Source organism: Mustela nigripes, chromosome 11 (genome assembly GCF_022355385.1).
Source record: "Mustela nigripes isolate SB6536 chromosome 11, MUSNIG.SB6536, whole genome shotgun sequence".
Classification (NCBI taxonomy): Eukaryota; Metazoa; Chordata; class Mammalia; order Carnivora; family Mustelidae; genus Mustela; species Mustela nigripes.
In genome coordinates, this window is record NC_081567.1 from 18,701,454 (window position 1) to 18,723,080 (window position 21,627).

A 21,627-nucleotide genomic window follows, 5' to 3' on the forward strand; every position below is an offset into this window, starting at 1 on the left:
GCCATACAGACCCTTAAGACAAAAGCCGTCAAGCTCTCAAGGTTTCGGCCTCTGCCTGATTTCTCTGGAGAATTTAAGCCTGCTGCTAGACGCGGGATTTTATATACTTTAAGGGGAGCGGGGAGGTTCCCCGTTTTATTTTCCAGGTGAGTATGGCCTATGAAGTCGGCTCACCCTATTAAAAATGGATTTGCTTCTCATATTTACTTGAAGACCCGTAATGACTAGGCTGCTTTTTAAGCAGCACTTAAGGTGTCGATGTTCTGGGTTTATGGGGACGGAGAGACAGCCCCGGAGATGGAAAGCGGAAAGTGAGTGTAATTGAGGGGCTGAGCCGTGTGCGTCCACCCGGGTTAGAGGAGATGAGGGTGAGGCTAGGCTGGTGTAATGGTCCTTCTTAGCTGGTAGAAAAATATCTTTAAAGCCTTCTTGGAACCAGATGCTTCTTTGACTGTCTACATTGTGAGATCTCCCCTTACCTAGTTCCCACTGAGCTCTGCCCCCACAAAAAGAGACCATGTTTGTCCCAGGAAGCCGGGACTCTGGTGGCCACGTCTCTTGGGAGCAGTCCCCACATAGGAACACAAGAGGGCAAGACCGAGATGCCAGGGCAAAGACAGACACAAGCACGACCTGCTTCTAGCTGTTCTCAATCCCAGCTCCCGTAGGAATGTTTTTGAAAGGACCGGTGCCTCAACTCGGTCCCGGAGCTCTGGATTCCACAGGGAAGTGTGGTCAGGGGTGATGGTCCGGAAGCTGTAGCCCGAGAAACCCCACAGCTGCCCCTGAGGGGAAGGACGCCCCCATCAGCCCCCAGAACTCTGTTCTGAACCAGCGGGCCCTGTCTTCCTTCAAAGAGATGGGTTCGTGGGTGCCTGTGTGTGTCTTCTTTTGCTTTGGTGGTGAAGGCATATTCGTTGCCTTTGGTTCAAAGACCACTTTCTTACCTGACAAAAAATCATCTGGAAGGTTGTTTGAGTCTAGTGTACCTGTCCACCGCTTGCTGGGATTAGTTAAGAGAAAGCTGCACTCCTTCGAGTCACTTCCTTTGTGCTGTTTGGAGGATTATCTGGCCGTGCAGATAGAAGCCCCTGGAAGATTCTCTAACCTGGGGCTTTCTGCCCACCCGGGGAGCAGAAGGGATCGTCCTGGAATGTGAGGGTGCGGCGGGGGTTGGGGGTGACCCATACAAACACACCATCGAAGCCCATCAGTCGGGTTGCATTAAGCTTTATAACAACACAGTTTTCATTTAGCGGGAGAAATGAGTTTAATGACAGGTGAACAGACTTAGCTCCCCCCACTCATACAGATTTCCAAATTTACTGGAACAGTTCCTGGTTTTAGAGATCTGTGAACAAGCGCTTGGTGTCAAAGGCGGCCTTTTAATCAAAGCAAAGTAACGGGAAGGGACACGTGGTTCAGCAGCCCTTAGTGGGGGTGTCCGCAGACAGCCCCGGCCCTCCCCCGCAGCCGCAGGCTGGATGAGAAGACCGGCCCTGGAGGGGGTCGACACTCGGTCACTGCCTCATTGTGCCATCTCCGAAGAGAGTAAGGGAAGCATCAGATGACCGTGAGGGGGACACGGCGGGACAAACAAGATCCCCTGTTGGCTGTGTTGCTCAGGATTACCCATAACGGAAGACATGCCAACTCTCTGGTCCTTGCGCCTCTCAGGACCACAAGGGACAGAGCCCACCCCAAAAGCCTTCCTCAGAGCTGTGGTGTTGAGGGTCGTCACATACGGAGACCTCCCATCGAAAGATCTGGCCTTCATTGTCACCCCCCGAAATTACATTTATCTCTACCAACCACAGGGCTCAGAACTCAAAGGCAATCACATGGCCCCGAGGACAGGCACGCAGGCCTGATTCTTTCGTGAGGGCCTATGCCAAGCTTCACACAGCCCAGGACCCTCCTTGGAGGGCTCTTGGAAAGAAGGCTTCTAAAGGTGTCAGCTTTTATTTTTTTTGTTTGTTTTGTTTTCCGGTGAGGACCGTGCATGCCTCTGCCTTCATAAGGGGAGGAGGGACGTCAAAGGGTTGTGGGATGAGACCTTGAAGGAGGAGGCTAGAGACACCGCAGAGAAAAAGGACCTTGCTCCCTGGGAGTCCTGGAGCACTCAGCCACAAGTAGCATTCTGGAGAGAGGCCAAAGCGAAGGTTTGTACAGAAGAGGCTGTGCCAAAGGCAGGGCTAGGACTTGGGCTCCTGCAGTGGCCAAAGTAGACCTTCCTTCCTCTTTTCTTTTTTTTTTTTAATCACTTAAACATTCCTGGCATGGTCTCTGACCTTGACGGCTATTTAACCTGTCTTCAGAATTAGCAGAAGACAAGAATTAACTGTGGCTCCTGATGGCCATCGGGTCAACCAGATGCCGCTGCCCTGGCAAACCCAGTGCCTCCACGAGGATGCCATGGGATCCATCCCTTTGCCTAAGCCTACAGCATTGGAAGCGATCCCGGGGGGCCAGAGGGCAGGGCGGGGAGGGATCTACTGGGCACTCCAGTGGGGCTGAGGCTACAGACCCCGCTGGGGGGACTTCAGGACTCGGGGAGAAGCCTCCGTGACTACTCACTAGCCTTCCCTCTGCTTCTCTAACTTCACTGGTCACCCTCTTCCCGTTCCCACTGGAAATCTTGACCAGTCATTTGGTAAAACATCATGTTGAAGGGTTTGTAGAATTTCTGCAGTCTGTGGATCACATCGGGGTCGATGCGCGGATGAGTCCGACCTTTGCTCTTGCCTAAGCATCTTGGGGCACTGCTGTCTTCCGGCTTCTTTAGACAAGGGAACCCCTTGGTTTTGTTGAAATAGAAATGTTTTTCAGTCACGACACGCTTGAGGCCTAGAAAATCCTGGACTTTGGCCATTTCCCCAGCAGGGTCCACTATGAGTCGCTCTCCGCTGACAAAGAGGATCTGGGAGAGCGGGAAATACTGGAGCCAGTTTTCCAGGTGCAGAGCGTAGATCCCTATCCGGATGGCACTCCAGGAGGCGTCGATCAGCCCTAGGGTCCGGTTTTTGAAGGCCAGCACCTCGAAGGTGGGGATCTCGGGTTTCTTGGACAGCGTCTGGGTGTAATCCGAGATGGCCCTGGTCACGGGGTTCCTCACCACCACGATCAGTTTGATGTCCTTGGCCATGGCGTGGATGCGCTTGGGGGCCTCGCTGGTCACAAAGTAACTCGGCGTCTTCTCCATGGTCACCTGCCCGTCCAGAGTCTTGGGCATCACGTTTCTGGAAGAGGAGAGAAAGGAAAGAGCCGTCACCCCCTCCAGAACCGCTTCGACCAATCGCGCATGACGGGCGACCGCCGGAGCTGCGTGGGCAGCTACAACAGAAAATTCGCTGATAAATCCCAAGGATTCTTTCTAACTCTGTCCCACTAAGGCTCTGATTATGGTCTGGTCAGGAAAGGCAGCAGAAGGCTTCCGCCGCCATCCTCGGGAACCTCGTACACCTGGGTTGGAGTGCTGCCCTATCTCCCACGAGTTACGTCCAACCGAGATACACTCTTAATTTCTCCGTGTGTGAGTTTGGTGTAATCTCTGAAGCAGGGTAAGGACAGTACTTGCTTCACACTGCAGAACGAGGATCAAGGGAGATAACACTTGTAAAGCATTTAGCACAGAATTGGGCACGTGCAAGAGCTTAATAAGTCAAGGGTATTACTAGTGTCGTAGCAGCTTTTGGAGAATGTTTGAGAGCCCCAAGAACTCAAAGATTATCTAGACCAGGGGTTGGCCAACTACTCCCTGCCTCTCTCTCTCTCTTTTTTTGGTATGACTAGATGCTAAGTCTGATTTTTAATCTCTTTTAAACGGATGGGAAAAAAACTCAACATAATAATAATAACAACATTTTGTGATGCATGAAAGTAAGAAATTCAGATTTCCATGCCCATAAATAAACCTCCCCTGGAACATAGCCACACTTCCTTACTGTCCCTGGTGGCTTCAGTGTGACAACAGCACAGCTGAGTAGCTGCACCAGGGGCTTGAAGACACACAGAACCAAGTGTATTTACTCGCTGGCCCTTTAGGAAAACCTATGCTGAGCCTTGACCTGGTCCAAAGGCCATCGCTGTGCAAGTGAAGGAAAGAAGCCCAGAGACAGGACCCAGAGAAGCTTCATGACCCGACCCAGCACAGTCACGTCCCTCCACTCCCCTCTGTAAAATCCTAAAGCAAGTGCAGAACAAGAACTACATACAGTGTGAACCCACCTAGCATGGGTCTGGTTCTAGAAACGGATTCTTCTTGACCTTGCTCTGATGAGGAAAATCTGTGTTCTGAGGGGGCCGACGGATCCCGCAGGGGAATCCCAGTCCCGGCCCCAGGGCCACTGCAGACTCTCCCCTGCCCTGCTGGCCGCAGCCACACGGGTGGCAGAGATGGAAGTCAAAACGTACCTAACGGCCCCCTTGCCGGTGCTCGGGGCTCAGGCCATGAGAGATTGCTCTCTTCTGGGCCCGCTAGCATGAAATAAACCTCTGGTCTTCCACGGTCTCCGAGGCCGCTCCAGTTTTTTGGCCAGGATCTGGTCTGTGTTGCGTAACATTTGGCTCCCTGACCGGGAAATCCAACCGCACTGGCCCCTTGTTGCTACTGGTTTGGGGGCCGTGACGATGATGGGACGGGGGGTCGGAGCGGAGCAGGCGAGGCCTGTCTTATCTTCAGCGTCTCCCACCTGGTCGCCTCCGACGGGCCCCGAGCCACTGTTTCCAGTGGACTCCAGGAGACTTGGCAGGGGAGGACCTGGTCCCCACGCCGGATTCCAGTAAGGCCCGGGGCCATAGGACCGGTCATACCCACCTGTCCGGGGGTGGGGGGTGGGGTGGGGAGGAGAGACTGATATCCTCCAGGAGACCTCCAAGGTCTCACAGGCAGGACTTCCCAGGGAGGGAGGTCCCTCAGGTCAGAAGCCCCCAAAAGGGAGGACAGAAAGGAATTTCACAGGTCAGGGCCTCCTGGGGGGCGTGGAGGGGGCGCGGACTGTAATGGCTTCGGTGTGGCTGCGTGAGGGGACGAGCGGTTTGACCCGGCTTGTCAGAGGGGCTGACTCTGTGGCTCCACGGCCTTGAGACTACGGAGTCTGAGTGGGCCCCGACCTGCTTCCCTGGTGACCTCATAGGCTCTATGGCGAGCCCTTCGGGGTGCCAGTCTGCAGTTTACACGGACTCGCTATGGCCAAGAGGCCCCCAAGGAGGGCGGACAGGCGGGCATCTGACCGGTCTGTCCTCAGCAGGGGCAGCCCCCCTCTGTGTGTCTCTGCGCCACCGCATACCGGGACATCACGACGGGATCAGGGCAGAGAAACCTACGGTCCTAGACTGTATGGTCAACATTTCAGGAAGGGGTTTTCAGAGACTATGCAGTTAAGATGCATCCCGGCAAATTGAGTTAGAAGGGCCACCTTTAATGTCGGCTGGCCTTCAGAAGGGACACTGGATGTCCCAACGGATCGTCGAGTGTGACAACTTGTAACAGGAGAACCAGGACACCACGACCAGTTTCTGCACATGGACTCCTGGCTAGGAATTGCCCAGCGCCCTCCCCTTGCAACAGGCAGGGAGAGGCCAGGGTATTAATGGCCTCATCCAGGCGGCCCAGAGAGACCGGCAGAAGCCCCTGCTCCACAGACCCCAGCAGGACACCCCACAGCTAACCTGACCCTGCCCCTCCATACGCCCCGAAGGCTCCTACACGTGCCCCCCTAGTTCCAGACACTCCACTGCCGCTGGTCTCACTGTGCTCCAGGCCCAGAGGGTCCCCTTTGTCTGGGACCAGCAGCCAGGCTGCACCCCGAGCCGGGCCAAGTACCCTCCAAATGCCGGTCCAAGAGAAGCGAGACCCTGAGAGGCACAGTAAAGACAGGACAGCCCAGGCCGACCATTCCATGCTGTATCATCAACCTTTCTCCACCACCGACCCCCTCAGAGGGACACACGGGCCACCTGTTCATTCTGGGAAAGGGATTTCAGAGTGGCCCCGTTGGCAGGTCTGTAAGGCGGAGAGGCCCAAACCACTGAAAGTGGGGAAAAGCCAGCACCTCCTTGGCCAGGGATCAATGTGCCTCCGGTAAAGACAAGGGGACCTTATAGGCCTTGGGGAAGACTGAGGGGAACTGAGCCGCCGCCTCCTCGGCCCCGGTGAGCCCACGGTCAAAATAAAAATAGGAGCCAACCAGTGACTTCCATGGTTCATACTGGGGCCGAGCACTCTGCTGTCATCTCCACAGTGGCCCCTTCAGCAAAAGGACTGCAGCCATCCTTGGGCCACGGGGACATGGGTGATACAGCAGCCCTTGGGCCGGGCTCGTCAGTGTAAATTCGGGGGCCACAAGGTCTGACCTGGATTCCTTTATCTACCGGATTACCCCACCCTGCTCCTGGGCTGAGATCTACTCTCCAGGCTTGGGGCTCAGATAAAGTTTGAGCCCACTGGGCATAGCAGCCTCCGATTAAACCCAAGGCACAAGGAGAGCCGGTCTCTAGTACTAGCGATTACCACACCAAGAAAAAACGGAGGCTATTCCGCGCCCAGGCCCGGCCAAGTGGCCTGCCGGAGTTCAGGTTCACCTACAGTAGGGGCTGAAGACAACCTAACTGGACTCGCCCAGAATCAGCCCCTATCACTGCTAACTGATCCCGGGAGCCCTACCCCAGAGGCAAAGGCAATGGCCCCTCTGACAAAAAGCTAAGACTGGTATTCGCGAACATCTGGCCAGACTTAAAGGCGCAGGTACCTGATTGAGTGCCAGTCGGCCAGGAATACCCAGTTATGCCAGTTATGAAGCCAGCAGGGGACATGGACCAGCCCGAGACCTGCGGGCCATCAACAAGGTAGCCGTCTCTCTGCACCCAGTGGCCCCAAATCCACGCACCTCCTCCAGGATGTGGACGACCTCCTCCTCGCCAGGGTCGCACAAGAAGACAGCACAAAAGGCGCAAAGGCCCTCTGAGGGCTCCTGTCAGACTCGGGATACTGAGCCTCAGGGAAGAAGACACTAATCTGCCAACAGGTCCATTACCTTGGTTTCCTCCTTACCCAAGGGGAGAAAAAGCCTAGGTCAAGAGAGAAAAAAGTCATCACCCCCTTGCCACAGCCCCAGACGAAAAAGGGCCGACGAGAACTCCTGCGGGGCTACAGGACTGTGCCGCATCTGGATTCCGGGGTTCTCGGCAACAGCAGCACCCTGCTGTAATCTCTTAGGGGGACTGAATCAAGAACCCCCTGCCTGGACTGGAAAGCAGAAGCTGCCCTCACGGGGATGAAGGCTGTACTGGGCCGGGCTCCAGCCCTGGGCCTCCCAAACATCGAAAAACCCTCGAATCTCTGTGTCCATGATCAAGCAGCGCGTGGTTACTCCCCCGGACTGCTGGGCCCCGACACCGGCCACGTACGTATCTGTGGAACCGACCGGACCCCGCAGGGCGCTCGCAGCCACAGGCCTACTCGGGACGCAGACAAGCTCGCCTGGGACAAGAACTTAACCTCAAGCTCCCTCCTGCAGTTGGATCCTCACGAACACCCAGGGGCACCGCTTCCTGCCCAGCTCTCGGCCTGCCCAGTACCAAGGGCTCCTCTGCGAGAACCCACGGGTCACCCTTGAGTCGGTGAGGACATTAACCCCAGCAACCTTTCTCCCCACGGAAGAGGGGCGACCAGAGCACAGCTGCTCCGATGGAGTCTGCGCGAGCGTCCAGATCACGGGATCGAGCCGTGAAGAATCCAGAGCTCACGCAGTTCAGCGACGGCGGCAGTTGCCTACAACAAGGTGCCCGAGAAGCGGGCTGTGCAGTGACCACGACCACTGAGTCCTAGAGGCTAAGGCGTTCGCAGCGGGACGGTCGGCCCAGCGGGCTGCACTCCGCGCCTCCGTCCGAGCCCGCACCTGCAGTGAAGGCCAGCGGGTCAGCGTCCACACTGACGCCCGCCCCGCCTTTGCTCCTGGGCCTGTCCAGCGGGCCGTGTACAGGGCGAGGGCCCTCCTCGCTGCCGCAGGAAAAGCTACCCCAACAAAGAAGGCAACAGAAGCTCCTCGGGGCTGTCTGACTTCCAGAGGATATAGCAATCCTGCAGGATCCCGTGGCCGGTCTATGCTTGGCCCCCTGCGGGTCCACGGCACCCCGGGACGCTTGGTTACTCCACTTCCAAACTCCGTGTCTGGGGCGCCTTCCAGAAAAGTCACATCAGATCGGAGATAAAGAGAAAAAGACAACTTCAGGCCCCGGGGGCCGCCCCCAATAAATGACAACAGTGCACCGCTGAGCGGCCCCAATCTCCTTAGTGTCCCGGTGCACCCCTTCGAGGCCGGAGACTCAGTCCGGGTCAGTGACGGGAAAAGGGACCCCCTCGGACCACAGTGGACAGCGCCTCACTCTGTGGTGCTCACCACGCCTTCTGCCCTTAAGGTCTCTGGTGTCACCCCGGGGTCCACCGCTCCAGAGTGGAAAAGCCCATCACGCGCACGAGAAGCCGCACCAGTGGAAGGTCCGGCCAAAGCCCCCAGACCTGCTGCGGCTTCGCCTCTGACCAGACCCCACCGGCGGACGGACCCCTGTGTGCCTGGTCCCGGGTTCCCACCGGCACCACGTCCCTCCTCCCGGGGTCGGACTCTACACAGCTGCCCCTTCTGGCTGGGCTTTCCCGCAGAGACTTGCCATGCTGTTGTTGATCGGGTGACCCTAGGGTGTTGTCCTGCCCTTACCTGTCCCCTGGGGACGGACTAGCCAGGACGGCGCCCTCCAGCTAAGGTCGTGGCCCCCACTTGCGCTGGCCGTCCCCCGTCTACTCCTAAGCGCGTTTCACTACGGCTTGGCCCACCCCGGCCAGGCCCGGTCTTCTGCTACCTGGTGTGTCGCTCCTCCTCGCCGCCTTCAGCCTGCCCGACCCGGCCGCGGGGCGCGGACACCCCCCAGAATCAATCACGCTGGCCTGTCCGCCTCCTGCCGGATCTCTCAGTCCCCCCGGAGCCACCCTCCGCGTCCATGGAAACGTCTGGCCGCCCCGACGCTCCCCCAGGGCCGTTCCCCTTCGCGTGCACCTGCTGGCCGTGTCGGGAGCGGCCCTGGGCGCCACCGGCCTGGAAATGTCAGGGCTTCCGTACCGGGGGCAGCTCAGCAGCTCAGCAGGGGGGTGTTCCCGGCCTCGCTCAGCCCGGCCCTGCGGGGGGGTCCCCGAAACTCCGACCCAGGGGCAAGAAGGAGTAAGTCCTGGGGGGAGGCACTCCAGCACGCGACTGGGGGGGGTTCCCTCTCACAGGGGTCCCCGGGGTCCGGCCCCCTCGTCGGCCCCTCCTCCCGCTCCTCCTCACAGCGGCATTTGGTCCTTGTGTTTTCAACGTCCTCACCAGGTTCCTCGCTGCACAGACCGCCGAGGTCAGACTCTGTTGCTCCTCAGTCCCTACCGCCCCGTAAATAATGAAGATCTCGCCCTCTCAACCAGGTGTCTAAAGCGGCACCCAGGGGGCAGTGATAAGGCTGGCCCATCCATAAGGGGAATCCCAGTCCCGGCCCCAGGGCCACTGCACACTTCCCCTTGCCTCACCGGCCAGCCCTAAGAGTGACACAGATAGGGCAGGAAACATGTATCAAGTATCCCTCTTGCCTGTGCTCGGGGCTCAGTCCCAGAGATGACGCTCTTCTGAGCCTGCTAGCGTGAAATAAACCTCTGGTCCTCCAAGGTCTCCATGTGTGGCTCATTTTTTTGGCCCGGGTCCAGTCCACGTTCTGTAACAGCTCCTCCCGAGCTTGCCCAGGGAGCCTGTGGCCGATCCCACGCCACGTCTCTCGGTGTCCTTCCCCAGTGCGCATCCCCACGCCTGCCTCTCCGTCTGTGTCCCCTTCAGAGTGGCCTTGGTCCCGTTTGGGAGCCTCAAGTCATTAAAGTGATCTTGATGCTGTTGCCCCCCAGTCCCAATGTGGCAGGCCTATCAGTGCTAAAAGAGGCTGGGGATCCTAGGACACAGTCAACTTGCTACAGGCACAGGTAGACCGAAGTTAATCGCCGACAAACGTGTTGTACCTGTTGGTAAGTGGCCATCTGCCACCATGTGCTCCATTAAATCTGTGCACTTCTGAGCCCTGCACCAAAGTGGTCTATTTAGGATTACACAAGACCTCTTTGTTGTGATGACATGCTTTTAAATGTCTCAGCTAATAAAACTTAATACAGACGAAGATCCCTTAGCTTCCCCCACCATAATTAAATTTATTTACTATCGCGTGTGTGGAGAAAAAATGACTTTTCTTTTATCTCTAATTCACATGCTCTGTCAATAATTAATTGCTACTGGGTTTTGAGCCTTCTTGGCAAGCACTCTAATTCGGCAATAGGAATCTGCCTGGTAGAGAGCTTCACAGAGAGTCGGCTGTGGTTGTCGTGTAAGGGCGGGACGGCCAGAAGTCTTCCGATCAAAGCGATCACCCCAGCCGTAGTCATGCCCATCTTGGACTCACACACTCTCCCAAGTGGTCTGAACATCTCTACGTGCCTGTTTGGCTCTCGCCAGATTTGAACCGTCTCATTTGGAGGGGCAGGGCTCGGGAACGCAGAGCCTTTCGGGGTCAGATGTGTAGGACTGAAGACTTCCTGACTACGCCTGCCACAGAGAAGTTGACACAACCTGAATTTACTCTGAAGTCTGGAAGCCCTCTAGAACGTGTTCTTACCCCACAAGGAGCCCCAGGTTTCTCATCTCAAAAAAAAACAGAGCTAAGCCAAGTCCCTCCCTTCTGGGATTAGCACGAAGATCAGATGTTGTAGCACAGGTAAACCACTTAGCAGGGTACCCGGGGAACGCCAGAGTCTTTAAAACCTACACCAGGTCCACAAGACCTTCGGCCTGGCAATGCTCAGAGAAAAACAAGGAAGAAATACTCCTATTTGACCACATGGCCTGAAACTGAACAACCGGAAGAAAGAACGGTGGGAGGGGTAAGGGGTGTTCTCGCTCACGTCCGCGCCACCAACCACACGTCCTGACCTGCAGGCTGCTGACAGACGAATGCAGCCCAAGTTCAAGGAACATGCTCATGTCCCACTTCTGTTTCAGCTGGAGAGATACAGTCTCTTAGTATAAAACTCATGCCGCATTATGAAAATATTAAGCAAGCAAGGCATTTTGATGCCCCAAATACCTGAAGATAGGTACCTGTACAGGGCCCTAACCAGATTTTTACGGTTTCACATATACGGTTGTTTGCTTATTTCATGTTTATTTTTCCTTTAGTGCCAGAGCAGCTGCTGGATTTTCCTCATTTGTTCTCTGCCATTCACGTCTCTTCTTAGACCGCCGCGCTGGGTCTTCACGATGGGCGCCTTTCTCAGTCACCTCCTTCACTCCGGCTAATTGCTACAGTCTGTCAAGACACGTGAGGGATCTCTAATCTCTACCTGAAGCATCTCGGAGGAGATGGCCAGTGAGTGCCCCGCCCCGTGCTCAGTGCCACAGGGAGCGAGAGGGGGGTGCCGGGGAAGGCAGAGGGGAGCAGAGGGGTCTAGGGGGCACACGCGGTGAGACCATCTCATTGGCAGTATGGGCAATCTGTTCTGCCTCTGGGAAGTAGCCCTCCCCCTTCCCGAAACGCATTCCACACCAGTTATAGTCCGTCCGTCCGTCCGTCCTTCCTTCCTTCCCAAATTCCTTTTCATTGCCATAGTCCTTGCTAACTACCGGTGTCATAGACCTTAGCACACGGTGGTAACAGGATTTGTCCCCCAGCCCTTCGCGGCTAAGTCTCAGTCCCTCAAAGCTGCAGACAACGTTCAGTTCACCCCCGTATCCCTCAGGTCTAACCCAGGGCCCGCCACATACGGCAGCCGCGCCCTCCCTGTGTGGGGTCGACGGATGAATCCATGAATGGATCAGGTAAGCCTGATCCCTGGATGTGAGAGCTGGGGCGCAGCTCGGAGGGCACGGCCCCTCTAAGTAGGTTTGCCACGCATGGAGGGCTCGGCGTGAGCGCGCTCTGTGCCAGCCTTGCCTGGAAGACATGCACTGCCGTGTGGACCATATGGTGAGAAAACGCCGCATCTGGGCTTGGAACAGCTCGTTAACAGTATCTGGGGTGCTCAGAGCAGCCGTGACATCAACGTCAACACACAGTCCTAAAGCGAGAAGCGTTCTGCGAGATCACACATCTGCTCTCGGAGCCCCCAGTGTTTGTAAGCCGCCATCCAACGTGCTCACCCTCCCCGCCCCACTCCTGCTGGAGGTGGGGGCTGCTTTGCAGAGCACAAGCCCAGTGTGAGCGCAGGTCAGCGCCCGGGGGCCTCTCCAGAGACACCGATAACCAAAGTTACCACATACCAGTCACGGAGGGCTCGCTCCCGGCTGTGCTTTGTGATCTGAACCCAAAGTCTGATGCTGGACCCACTTCTCTAAGCACTTTCAAGTCACTGGACTCTCCAGCCTCGCTGGTTAAGCGCACAGACTCCAGACTTTCCGAGTCTGGATCCACTTACTTATTAGCTGTGTGACCCTGGGTGAATGACTTAACCCTGGTGATCTGTGTGTGTCTCAATCTCATTATCTGGAAAGCGGGCATCGCACTACTGAGATCCATCTCAGAGGGATTTTATGAAGATGAAGTAAGTTCATATCGAACAGAGTCCCTTATATGGAGAAGGTTCTCAACACGTTAGCTATGAACATTTCAACACCTCTCTTAAGATGACGCACCTGTTCTTCCCATTCTAGAGATCCAGGAACTGAGGCCCAGTGAAATGGATTTGTTTGTCCAAAGTCACAAAAGTGGCGATGAAATTCCGTCCCAGATCTGTCTCGCACCACAGACAGCCCGACCTCCTCGCAGTTGCCTGACCATGCTTAACGCAACTAGAGAGACTAGGCAAGGTTACAGGACTGGCCCAAGGTCACTTGGGTGGCAAAGCTGAATGTTAAACTGAGCCTCATTATGTTATGTTGTAAAGGTGGGCTGTCACTGACTTCCCACTGGGAGTTACAGAAACCCAGGCCAGAATCCCCAGAAATTCTTGCCAGATCAAGCTACATCGTTCAATTTGTGATATCTCTCTCTGGGGACTCCTCAATTGAAGCAAATGGATACCATCATGAACGCCGAGGGAGAAGGCAATCACCCGTGTTAGATATAAAGTGCCCATTCTCTCTGGAAGGGTCAGTGGCAAAGCTTGCCTTCGGCTTGCCCGAATTGGAGGTATGTGAGCAGCTCACATTTTCCCAAATGCATTTTCCTGGGGAACAAATGGCGCATAAATTAGCAATATTTTCTGAGCCCTCCTGATGAACTGTAACCCAAGAGAACGGTGGTTAGAGCAAGGGCACGAGGTAGGGCTACTTCTTCCGCATTGGGGGAAGAACTCACTTAGGAAGTCAATCGACTCCCACTGCTTGCCAAGCCCCAAACAAAGTGCTTCCCCACGTTGACCTGCTTAAAACTCACAAATACTATAGGATTCACGGAACCCGCTAGAGAGATGTGTACCTGGAGAGCCAGGGTGACCGTGAACCCTGTCCCAGGACACACAGGCAAGACTATGCGCTGCCCAGTTCTCTTGGGAAGTCCACTGTGCTTTTTAAGCCCGGATTCAGGAATCCTGGAAATCTCTGAAAGCGGATATTCAAACCATTTGGAAACTACCAGTCTTATATAAAGATCCAAGAAAAGCAGGCTGCCCTGGGGCCAAATGCCTATCCGTCAAGTTGAAGCCCAGAAAGCAGGGATCTTGAGTTATAGCTCAGACTTAACAACTAGCTTGCTGAATGAATTGAGGACAGGGATTTTCTCTCTGGACCGGACCATGAAAAAGGGCTATGTTAGTAACACTCGTTGCGTTAATCCTATCGGGTATTTACTGGTGCTTGTTATGCACTAGGTGATGGGTATACACTGATGACTAAGCCTGCCTGGGACCTGGCCTCCGTGGACCGACGGGAAGTTCTTTGAAGGAAAGGTCTCGATAGCCCAAGTTTGGTCTGTGGTTCAGATGTGACCTCTCGGTTGTGGGCAGATGTCTCCTTCCTAACCGAGAGATCCCCAGCAAGTCTTGGCGTTACTCCCGCAGGCCCCTGGGGGTGGGGAGGAGGGGGAGGCGGCGGGAGGTGCGGGCCGAGGAGAGGAAGGGAGAAGAGAAGTGGCAAGGAACGCCGGAGATCAGACAGGAGGGCCGAAACGAAGACCAGAAGGACCGAGTGAGTTAGGAGGAGGAGGAGGAGGAGGAAGGAGGGTTTGAAGATACACAAAGAGCTTAAGTCACCAGGAAATAAAAACGGGGAAAGTTTTAAATGACACATGGCCACATGGTTGGGGGTGGGGGGAGCAAACCCAGGTCTCAGGCATTTTTGTTGTTTTCAAGTTTGGGCCAGGCAGGTGCAGCTGTTCTAGGATTAGAAGGTTCAGGATGGTCTTTGTCAGGGAGGCAGTAAGAGCATAAGCGATACTGAAGCAGGAAGAGAGGGGAGATCCCCCTTGTTCCTCATGTTCTCAGTGAGCCAACTGAGGCCCAGAAAAGTTCCGTGCCTTCACCAAGATCACACAGCTTCTCTGGGGCAGGGTTGGGATTTGAAACCCAGCAGAGCCTGTGGTGCTCACCACTGTTAAATACGATAAGGAGTGGACAGTCCAGTGTGGAGCTAGAGCCTGGAGCAGGGCATAGGCTATCAACCTCCAGTGGCGAAATGAAGGTCCAGTAGGCATGCTTACCCAGAGAGAACGCCAGCGTAACAGTTGATAAGGTCTTGAGATGCGGTGGGACATGGGTAGGATTTGGGAGAGAAATTTTAAGGAACTTCCTCCTAATGGCTTTGATATTCCCGATGTCACAAGACTGGCGGCCATTCGCTAAACTTGAGGGCCTTGGGACTGCGATTATGGGACTCCAAGCAGATGGGGATGGATGATCTATTAATAATTGACGAGCTACAGTGACCTATGGAGAAATTAGCCTGGTTTTTGGTTTATTTTTGGTTTTTGGTTTGGTTAATTTTGGTTTATTTTGGTTTTTGCCCTGGGAGACTCATCTGGAAGAAAAGGCAGGGAATTCATTGCTACCCTCACCCCCCCACACACCAATCACCACCACCATACGTCCCTTGGTCCTTGGGTTTCAAGAAAGGTTTTTATTCTAATACAAATTAAACTTGACTTGAAACCCATATGATGAGTCTGAACAGAAGTCCTCTACTGGTCATTATTCAGAGCCACCTGTGACGTGTTTTGGAAGGCAGCCCAGGGTCCTACGGGACACGTTTTTGATGACATCATCACACATAAATAAGGTGAGAGTCTAGGATGTCCACAGACACCAGGAACCAGAAAGGGGAAGCAAGGGGCTAGGAGAACATGTTCCACTCCGAGAGGAGAATTACTTGGGAACAGATGCTCCTTTCTCCCTTCGCGGACTGCCAAGTGTCGTGAACCACATGGGGTACCACTTGTCCCTGAAGATCAAAAGTGAATGACACCACATGCACTAAGTCCTTTTGGGGCCTGAGACTCAACACAAGACAAACCCAAACTGAACAAAGGAAGACCCCTTTCCGGCCAGTTCCAGTTGGACTGGAGGCTGACACACGGGCTTTCAGAGGTCGTCAGTCTCCCCCATGAGTGAGACGACGCCACGGTTTTTTGTTGTTTGTTTGTTTAGTGTGTTTTAATGAACCCAATGGGGTTTTCACTCCCTCAGTAGACGGGAGTTGGTCACATGGATTATTAAGGTCCCACCATGCGTGTTTTTGGATCAAGCCCCAAAGAGAAACTGGCTTGGCAGAGTGAGGGCTCCCAGCACTTCCCTGGAGCTCGGAAGAAGACTGTGTGTCCTAGGCGTGCCCAACTGCCTCTGCAGGGGGCAGAGAAATGCCAGTCTATCCGAGAGGTTTGAAGGTCTTCCCTTGGATTTTTTTTTTCTTTAGATTTTATTTATTTATTTGAGAGAGAGAGAGAGAGAGAGAGAAAGTGAGAGAGAGCATGAGCGAGGAGAAGGTCAGAGGGAGAGGCAGACTCCCCAAGGAGCTGGGAGCCTGATGGGGGACTCGATCCTGTGACTCCGGGATCATGACCTGAGCCGAAGGCAGTTGCTTAAGCAACTGAGTCACCCAGGCGCCCTTCCCTTGGATTTCCATATTGATCTCTTATCCTATAGCTGTTTCTCTGCCCTGGATCTGAGTTGTGGAACCTACTTATCCAAGTAATAACAAACATACTATTTCCTGTATCAGAGTCATACACAATTAGTGTTTCTTCACCGAAGAAAGCCAAGATCACCGTATTGAAACAAATTTTAGCCCAAAAGCAAAAGAAAACTCTCCATTTGTGTGTTGCCAGACACTGTGCTAGAATCGGGAAATAAAACCAAGAGCAAGATCTTGCCCCGAAGAAGTGGGCATTTTTTTTTTTGAAATAGTAAGAATAGTTTAAGAGGTCTGTCCTTGTCTCTGAGAACTCACAGACGTGCGTGAGTTTCGGGTTGGGAATCACTGGTGGAGGATCCGCTGAACCCCAGCCCTCCCCACTCACCTTCCTTCAGAAGCTTTGCTAAGTGCATGCTCATCCTGACGAAGGGGGGTGGCCAAGGGCTTAACTTCGGGGTTCCATCTCTAAACCACACCTGCTCTGAGCAAACCCATCGCCTTTGATCCCCAGTTCCACCTTCTTTCAATGGGAGTAACATCTACTCGCTCACAGGAAGAGGTGATCAGGCATCCTGGCAGAGAGAAACAGTACCCTAGCGCTTCTTGCTGCTAGTGGAAGGCAGCACACAGTGGGTGCGGAACAAATCTGTTTGGTGAGCCAGCGTAAGACAAAGGCCCTGCCCCAACTCCTTATCTGTAGGACTACCATATGTAGGGGTGCCCAACAGATGCACCCCTACATAAATGATGACACAGCCACTGAAACCCACCTCGCAAGGAAACGACGTTGATACAACCCACTCTTAGAGCATCCACCAGGTCTTTGGGGCATATATCCCAGTGAATTACTAGAGTTCTTTTTCTCTTTGCCACCCTGAGGTGCCCAACCACTTTGGGAAGCCGCAGTGCCAGGCAGAACCTGGCCACTTTTGGGGGCCACCCCTCATTTTACACCCAGCTGTCGGCTTCCCTTCTCTCTCTCCCTGTTGTCCCGGACTTCCGCAGCGCCACCACCCGTCTTTGGCACCCATGAGCCCACCATGGGACGGAAGTGGACTTGTTCAAATGGTTTGATCTAGAGAACACATATGGACAGAAAGCAATCCTTTAAAATGATTCAGCTTGATGCGTGCGTGCGTGTGTGTTTATATGAGATTTTTATTGATCTGGTTTCTACTTCATGTGTGGCATCTACAGGGACAGGGAAGTCCTTTGTAAGACCCCTCACGCCCATGCGTTGGAGGCATGGTTCTGAAGTCTAAACCACTGTCTGCCTATGACCTCAGCTTCCAGCAGCTCCCCTGCCTCACAGCCGCCCCTCCAGCGCTCCCTCTTTTATTATTGGACCATCCCGCCCCGGAGGTTCTAAGACGAATGCTCCCCGACTTTGAATCCGTGAGCTTCGGGAGCACACTTCATCTGCCCCTGCCCGCGGTTTCCGCCCAGAGCGCCCCTCTCCGCCACGCTATTCACACACGTTCAAAAGCGCCGCACGGCAGGTCCTCACGTACCAACCTCCCCCGGCTGCTTTATGGTATTTTCTTTCCTCGGGCTCAGCGTTTCAAAGGGCAGGTGCCACCATTAAATGATGATTACGGAGGTGTCAGCATGTCTGCACCGGGGCCCCGCGAGCGCGCGATTTTAACAGACGGTGACAGGAGAGGGGGTCCTCCCGGGAAGGCTGCCTGCCAAGTCTCCCCGCCTCCCCCTGCGCTCCCAGCTGTGCGACGGCTCAGCCCTGCCCCTGGGACGCTGCCAGCCTCCTTCCTGCTCACCGGCATCCTGATGCCGATCCAAGCCCCCCTTGCTATGCCTCCCCTATGCGGCCTCTAGCCGTGCGGGCCGCCGCAACCCAGAGTGACCGAGACGCTGCGCTCTGTGAATGAAGGTGGGGACCGTACGCCGGGTTTTCATTCCGGTCTTGCCTTTCCTGGGACCACCCGTTGCTCTGTTCCACCTGCTTCTCAAGACTCTCACCCGAGCCCTTGGAGGTCCCATCATCACCTGCTTGCCTAGAGTACCACTGAATTGTCGGTTTGTGGCTGGGCCTCCTGAGCCTGGTGCTGTCCCTACAGGGAACGTCCCCCAAGCTGCTGGCAGCAGACGCAACTGCCACCTGCCTTCCAGGAGTCTGGTTCTGCCGTCCTGCCTCTAAAAGACTCTGGAAGACCTCCAATTCCTCACTGTACGGTGGAGATCATAAGTAAGACCCACTGCAGAGCCTGTTTTATGAGGATTAAAAGGGCTGGGGCTTTATGAGGCTGCAGTAGACAGAATGTCTGTGTTCCCCGGCCCCCCCAATTCATGCACTTGTCCCTCACAGCCAGTGTGATGGTGTTGGGGGGGTGGCCTTTGGGAAGCAGTAATGAGGGCGAGGTTCTCATGAGTGCGATTAGGGCCCTTTTGTTTGTTTATTTAACGAACGTATTTATTTGAGAGCCCGAGTGGGACAGGGACAAAGGAAGGGAACCCCAAGCCGACTCCCCGCTGGGCCCGACACGGGGCTTGACCTTCGGACCCAGAGACCCACACAAGTGCTGCTGAGTGCTGCTGATTCTGCACGAGCCCGTGTGCTACACATTCTCAGAGAAGCCACCTAGGACCCGTGCGCGTGATGAGAGCACCCCATGTTTACCTCGCGTGCATCCTTAAAATGAACTTGGCTTTTGCACATAACACGTCCATGCTCCTTCCTACTGATCCGAGGAACCTGGTCAGCTAGAGGGGTAACAAAGCACTTGCCTGCGACTAAGAGAGGTTGCTGAAGGCAACTTGTCCTCTTGGTGGCAGGAACGCAGCCCAGAAGCCCCCTTTGCCCGGCGCCGGGCCTGGACGGGAGGACAGCCAGCCTCCTCTCCGAGCGCCTCGGTCAGAGCCTCCCATGTTGTCCTTGAGATCTCTCCTCTGGAGCTGCAGCCCCACATAAAGATCTCCAGCTTCAATGATGATAAGTACAATCATAAATTAATTAGTGCTTCCCACTGTGCCTGTATTTAGATCCGACTTTCACAGCTTGGGGTGCACGAAATTCTAAACAGATTTTCCAACCAATCAATCTGATCATACAGCAGATGGAGAAATGACAGATAGGAAGGAAGACCCGCATACACCTAGAGAGAGGTACGCCAACAGGGCGCCCGGTGGCTCTGCCGGTTAGGCGTCTGCCTTCGGCTCAGGTCATGATCTGGGGTCCTGGGATCAAGCCCCACATCGGGCTCCTTGCCCAGAGGGAAGCCTGCTTCTCCCTCTCCCTCTGCCCCTCCCCCCAGCTCATGGGGTCTCTCTCCCAAATAAATAAATAAAATCTTTTAAAAAAAGATATACACAAACATGCATAGACTCTAGTATGAGGAGGGCAGATTCTTACATTATCAGTCATTCCTGCACACTAGTCCCCTGCAGGGTCTCTTTCTGCCTCCCTCTCCCTCTCTCTCTCTCTGTCTCTGTCTCTCTCTCTCTCTCTCTCTCACACACACACACACTCCTATAACTGACTCTTCCTTATTCAGGTTTGGGCTTAGACATCACGCACTCAGCATAACCCCCGTCCCCAGGCACCAGCTCAATCTACTCTCCTTCATGCCAGCCACTTTCGTTCGCATCATCCGGTTTATCTATTTATTTATTTATTGTTAAAGATTTTATTTATTTATTTATCTGACAGGCAGAGATCACAAGCAGGCAGAGAGGCAGGCAGAGAGAGAAGGAAGCAGGCTCGCTGCTGAGGGGCTCGATCCCAGGACCCTGGGATCATGACCTGAGCCTAAGGCAGAGGTTTAACCCGCTGAGCCACCCAGGCGCCCCGGTTTATTTATTTATTTTTTATCTGAAATTATCTCGTTTATGTGTATTTTCTCCCACCCTGTAAAGACTGTCCTCCAGAAGCAAACGAGGTCCAAAGAAGAAGGCCGATTTGGCGCTGTCGTGCGGGGCCCTGTCCCCGTATGTCACACAGGCGGGAATCCAGCCGCGCCAGTGAGTGTTTGCTGGAGGATGGGGCAAGGCCAGGAGTGACCGACGGAGGAGGGAGCGGGTGGAAATAAGGAAAGGAAAAATACAGGAAGGGAGGGAAGAAAATGTGCCTGAACGGAGGCACCAGATTTCCTCCGATGCCGCCCCAGCAGGTCACACGGCAGCACCTGCCACCAGCCCACGGGCCCAGTCGGCCGCACCCCCGACTCCCTCCCCTCAGGAAAGCCCCCGCCCCGCCCCCGGCTCAGCCGCAGACCGAGGAGCCGTCACTGCTGCTTCCTCCCCTCACTCATCCCTCAGCAGCCCAATTCCTTAGACAGCCCTGTCTGCGGCCTCCGCTTCTAAAACGGATTTTAAAACTGAAGCTCTCAGGACGCCTGGGTGGCTCAGTTGGTTAAGCGGCTGCCTTCAGCTCTGGTCATGATCCCAGCGTCCTGGGATCGAGTCCCACGTCAGGCTCCTTGCTCAGCAGGGAGCCTGCTTCTCCCTCTGCCTCTGCCTGCCATTCTGTCTGCATGTGCTAGCTCTCTCCTCCTCTCTCTCTGATAAATAAATAAAATCTTAAAAAAAAAAAACAAAACTGAAGCTCTCCTTCCCATCAGTCCTCCGGTGTTCCCGGAGCCCACAGTCCTGGCCTCTCAGCCACACTGAGGTGGGAGTGAGTTTTCCAAAGCTTATGTTGGCCGAGAGGGAAGGAATATGGCACGGTGGGGAACACAGTGGACTCTGGAACCACGAGCCCGGCTTCGGATACGAACTCCGCCCCTTGCAGACGGTACTGCACAGCATTCAACCTCTGTGTGCCTTAGTTTCCCCAGCTACAAACGGAGATTTCAGTGAGAACAAAAGTATTTCATCGACCCTATTGAGGATCATGCATGGAATGAAACATAAGCCCACTTCATAAATCCATATGAATTTTAGCTATGATTTTTATCCTTGTTGTTATATCATTCCTCTGTTGAAATCATTTTGATCAACTCTCATTCTATTAACAAAAAAAAACCTCACTCCCCTCTTTGTGGTCTCTAAGACTCTATATGATATGTCTCTGCATTCAATCCCATTTGCTCACGGTCCTAGCACTGCCGGCCCTCTCCATCCCCAGCGCTCCAGATCCCTGCCCTTCTGCGCTGGCTCTGTCCTCATCCCCTCTCGCTGCTTCCCCAAGTCCCTGCATAGCGGGCTTCTTCTCACTATTCAGGACTTGGATTAAGCGTCTGGTGCTGAGCTGTCCAGTGCAGAAGCCGCCAGCCCCACGTAGCTACTGCAGTGGAAATTAATTAAAACTAAATAAAGTTGGGGACACCTGGGTAGCTCAGTCGGTTAAGCATCCGACTCTTGATTTCAGCTTAAGTCTTGATCTCAGGGTCATGAGTTTGGGCCCTACATTGGACTTTAAAAAAGTCAAAGATGCAAGTCCTCAGTGTTCAATAGCTATGAAAGGCCCGTGGCTGCTGCCCTCGAGGTGCAGACAGAGTATGTTCCAGGATCACATAACATTCTATCTGACGGTGCTGATCTGGTCCATCAGCGA

The 21,627-nt window shown here is 54.5% G+C and overlaps 1 protein-coding gene across 1 annotated transcript in view; it reads right to left on the reverse strand.

The window, feature by feature from the left end:
* Window positions 1–1,225: 1,225 nt before the first annotated feature.
* HS3ST4 (heparan sulfate-glucosamine 3-sulfotransferase 4) overlaps window positions 1,226–21,627 on the reverse strand; it is a 394,282-nt gene continuing 373,880 nt past the window's right edge. The window contains exon 2 of the mRNA XM_059415948.1: window positions 1,226–3,239. Coding sequence (XP_059271931.1) covers window positions 2,603–3,239 — 637 coding nt within the window. The 3' untranslated portion in view covers window positions 1,226–2,602. The remainder of the gene's footprint in view (window positions 3,240–21,627) is intronic.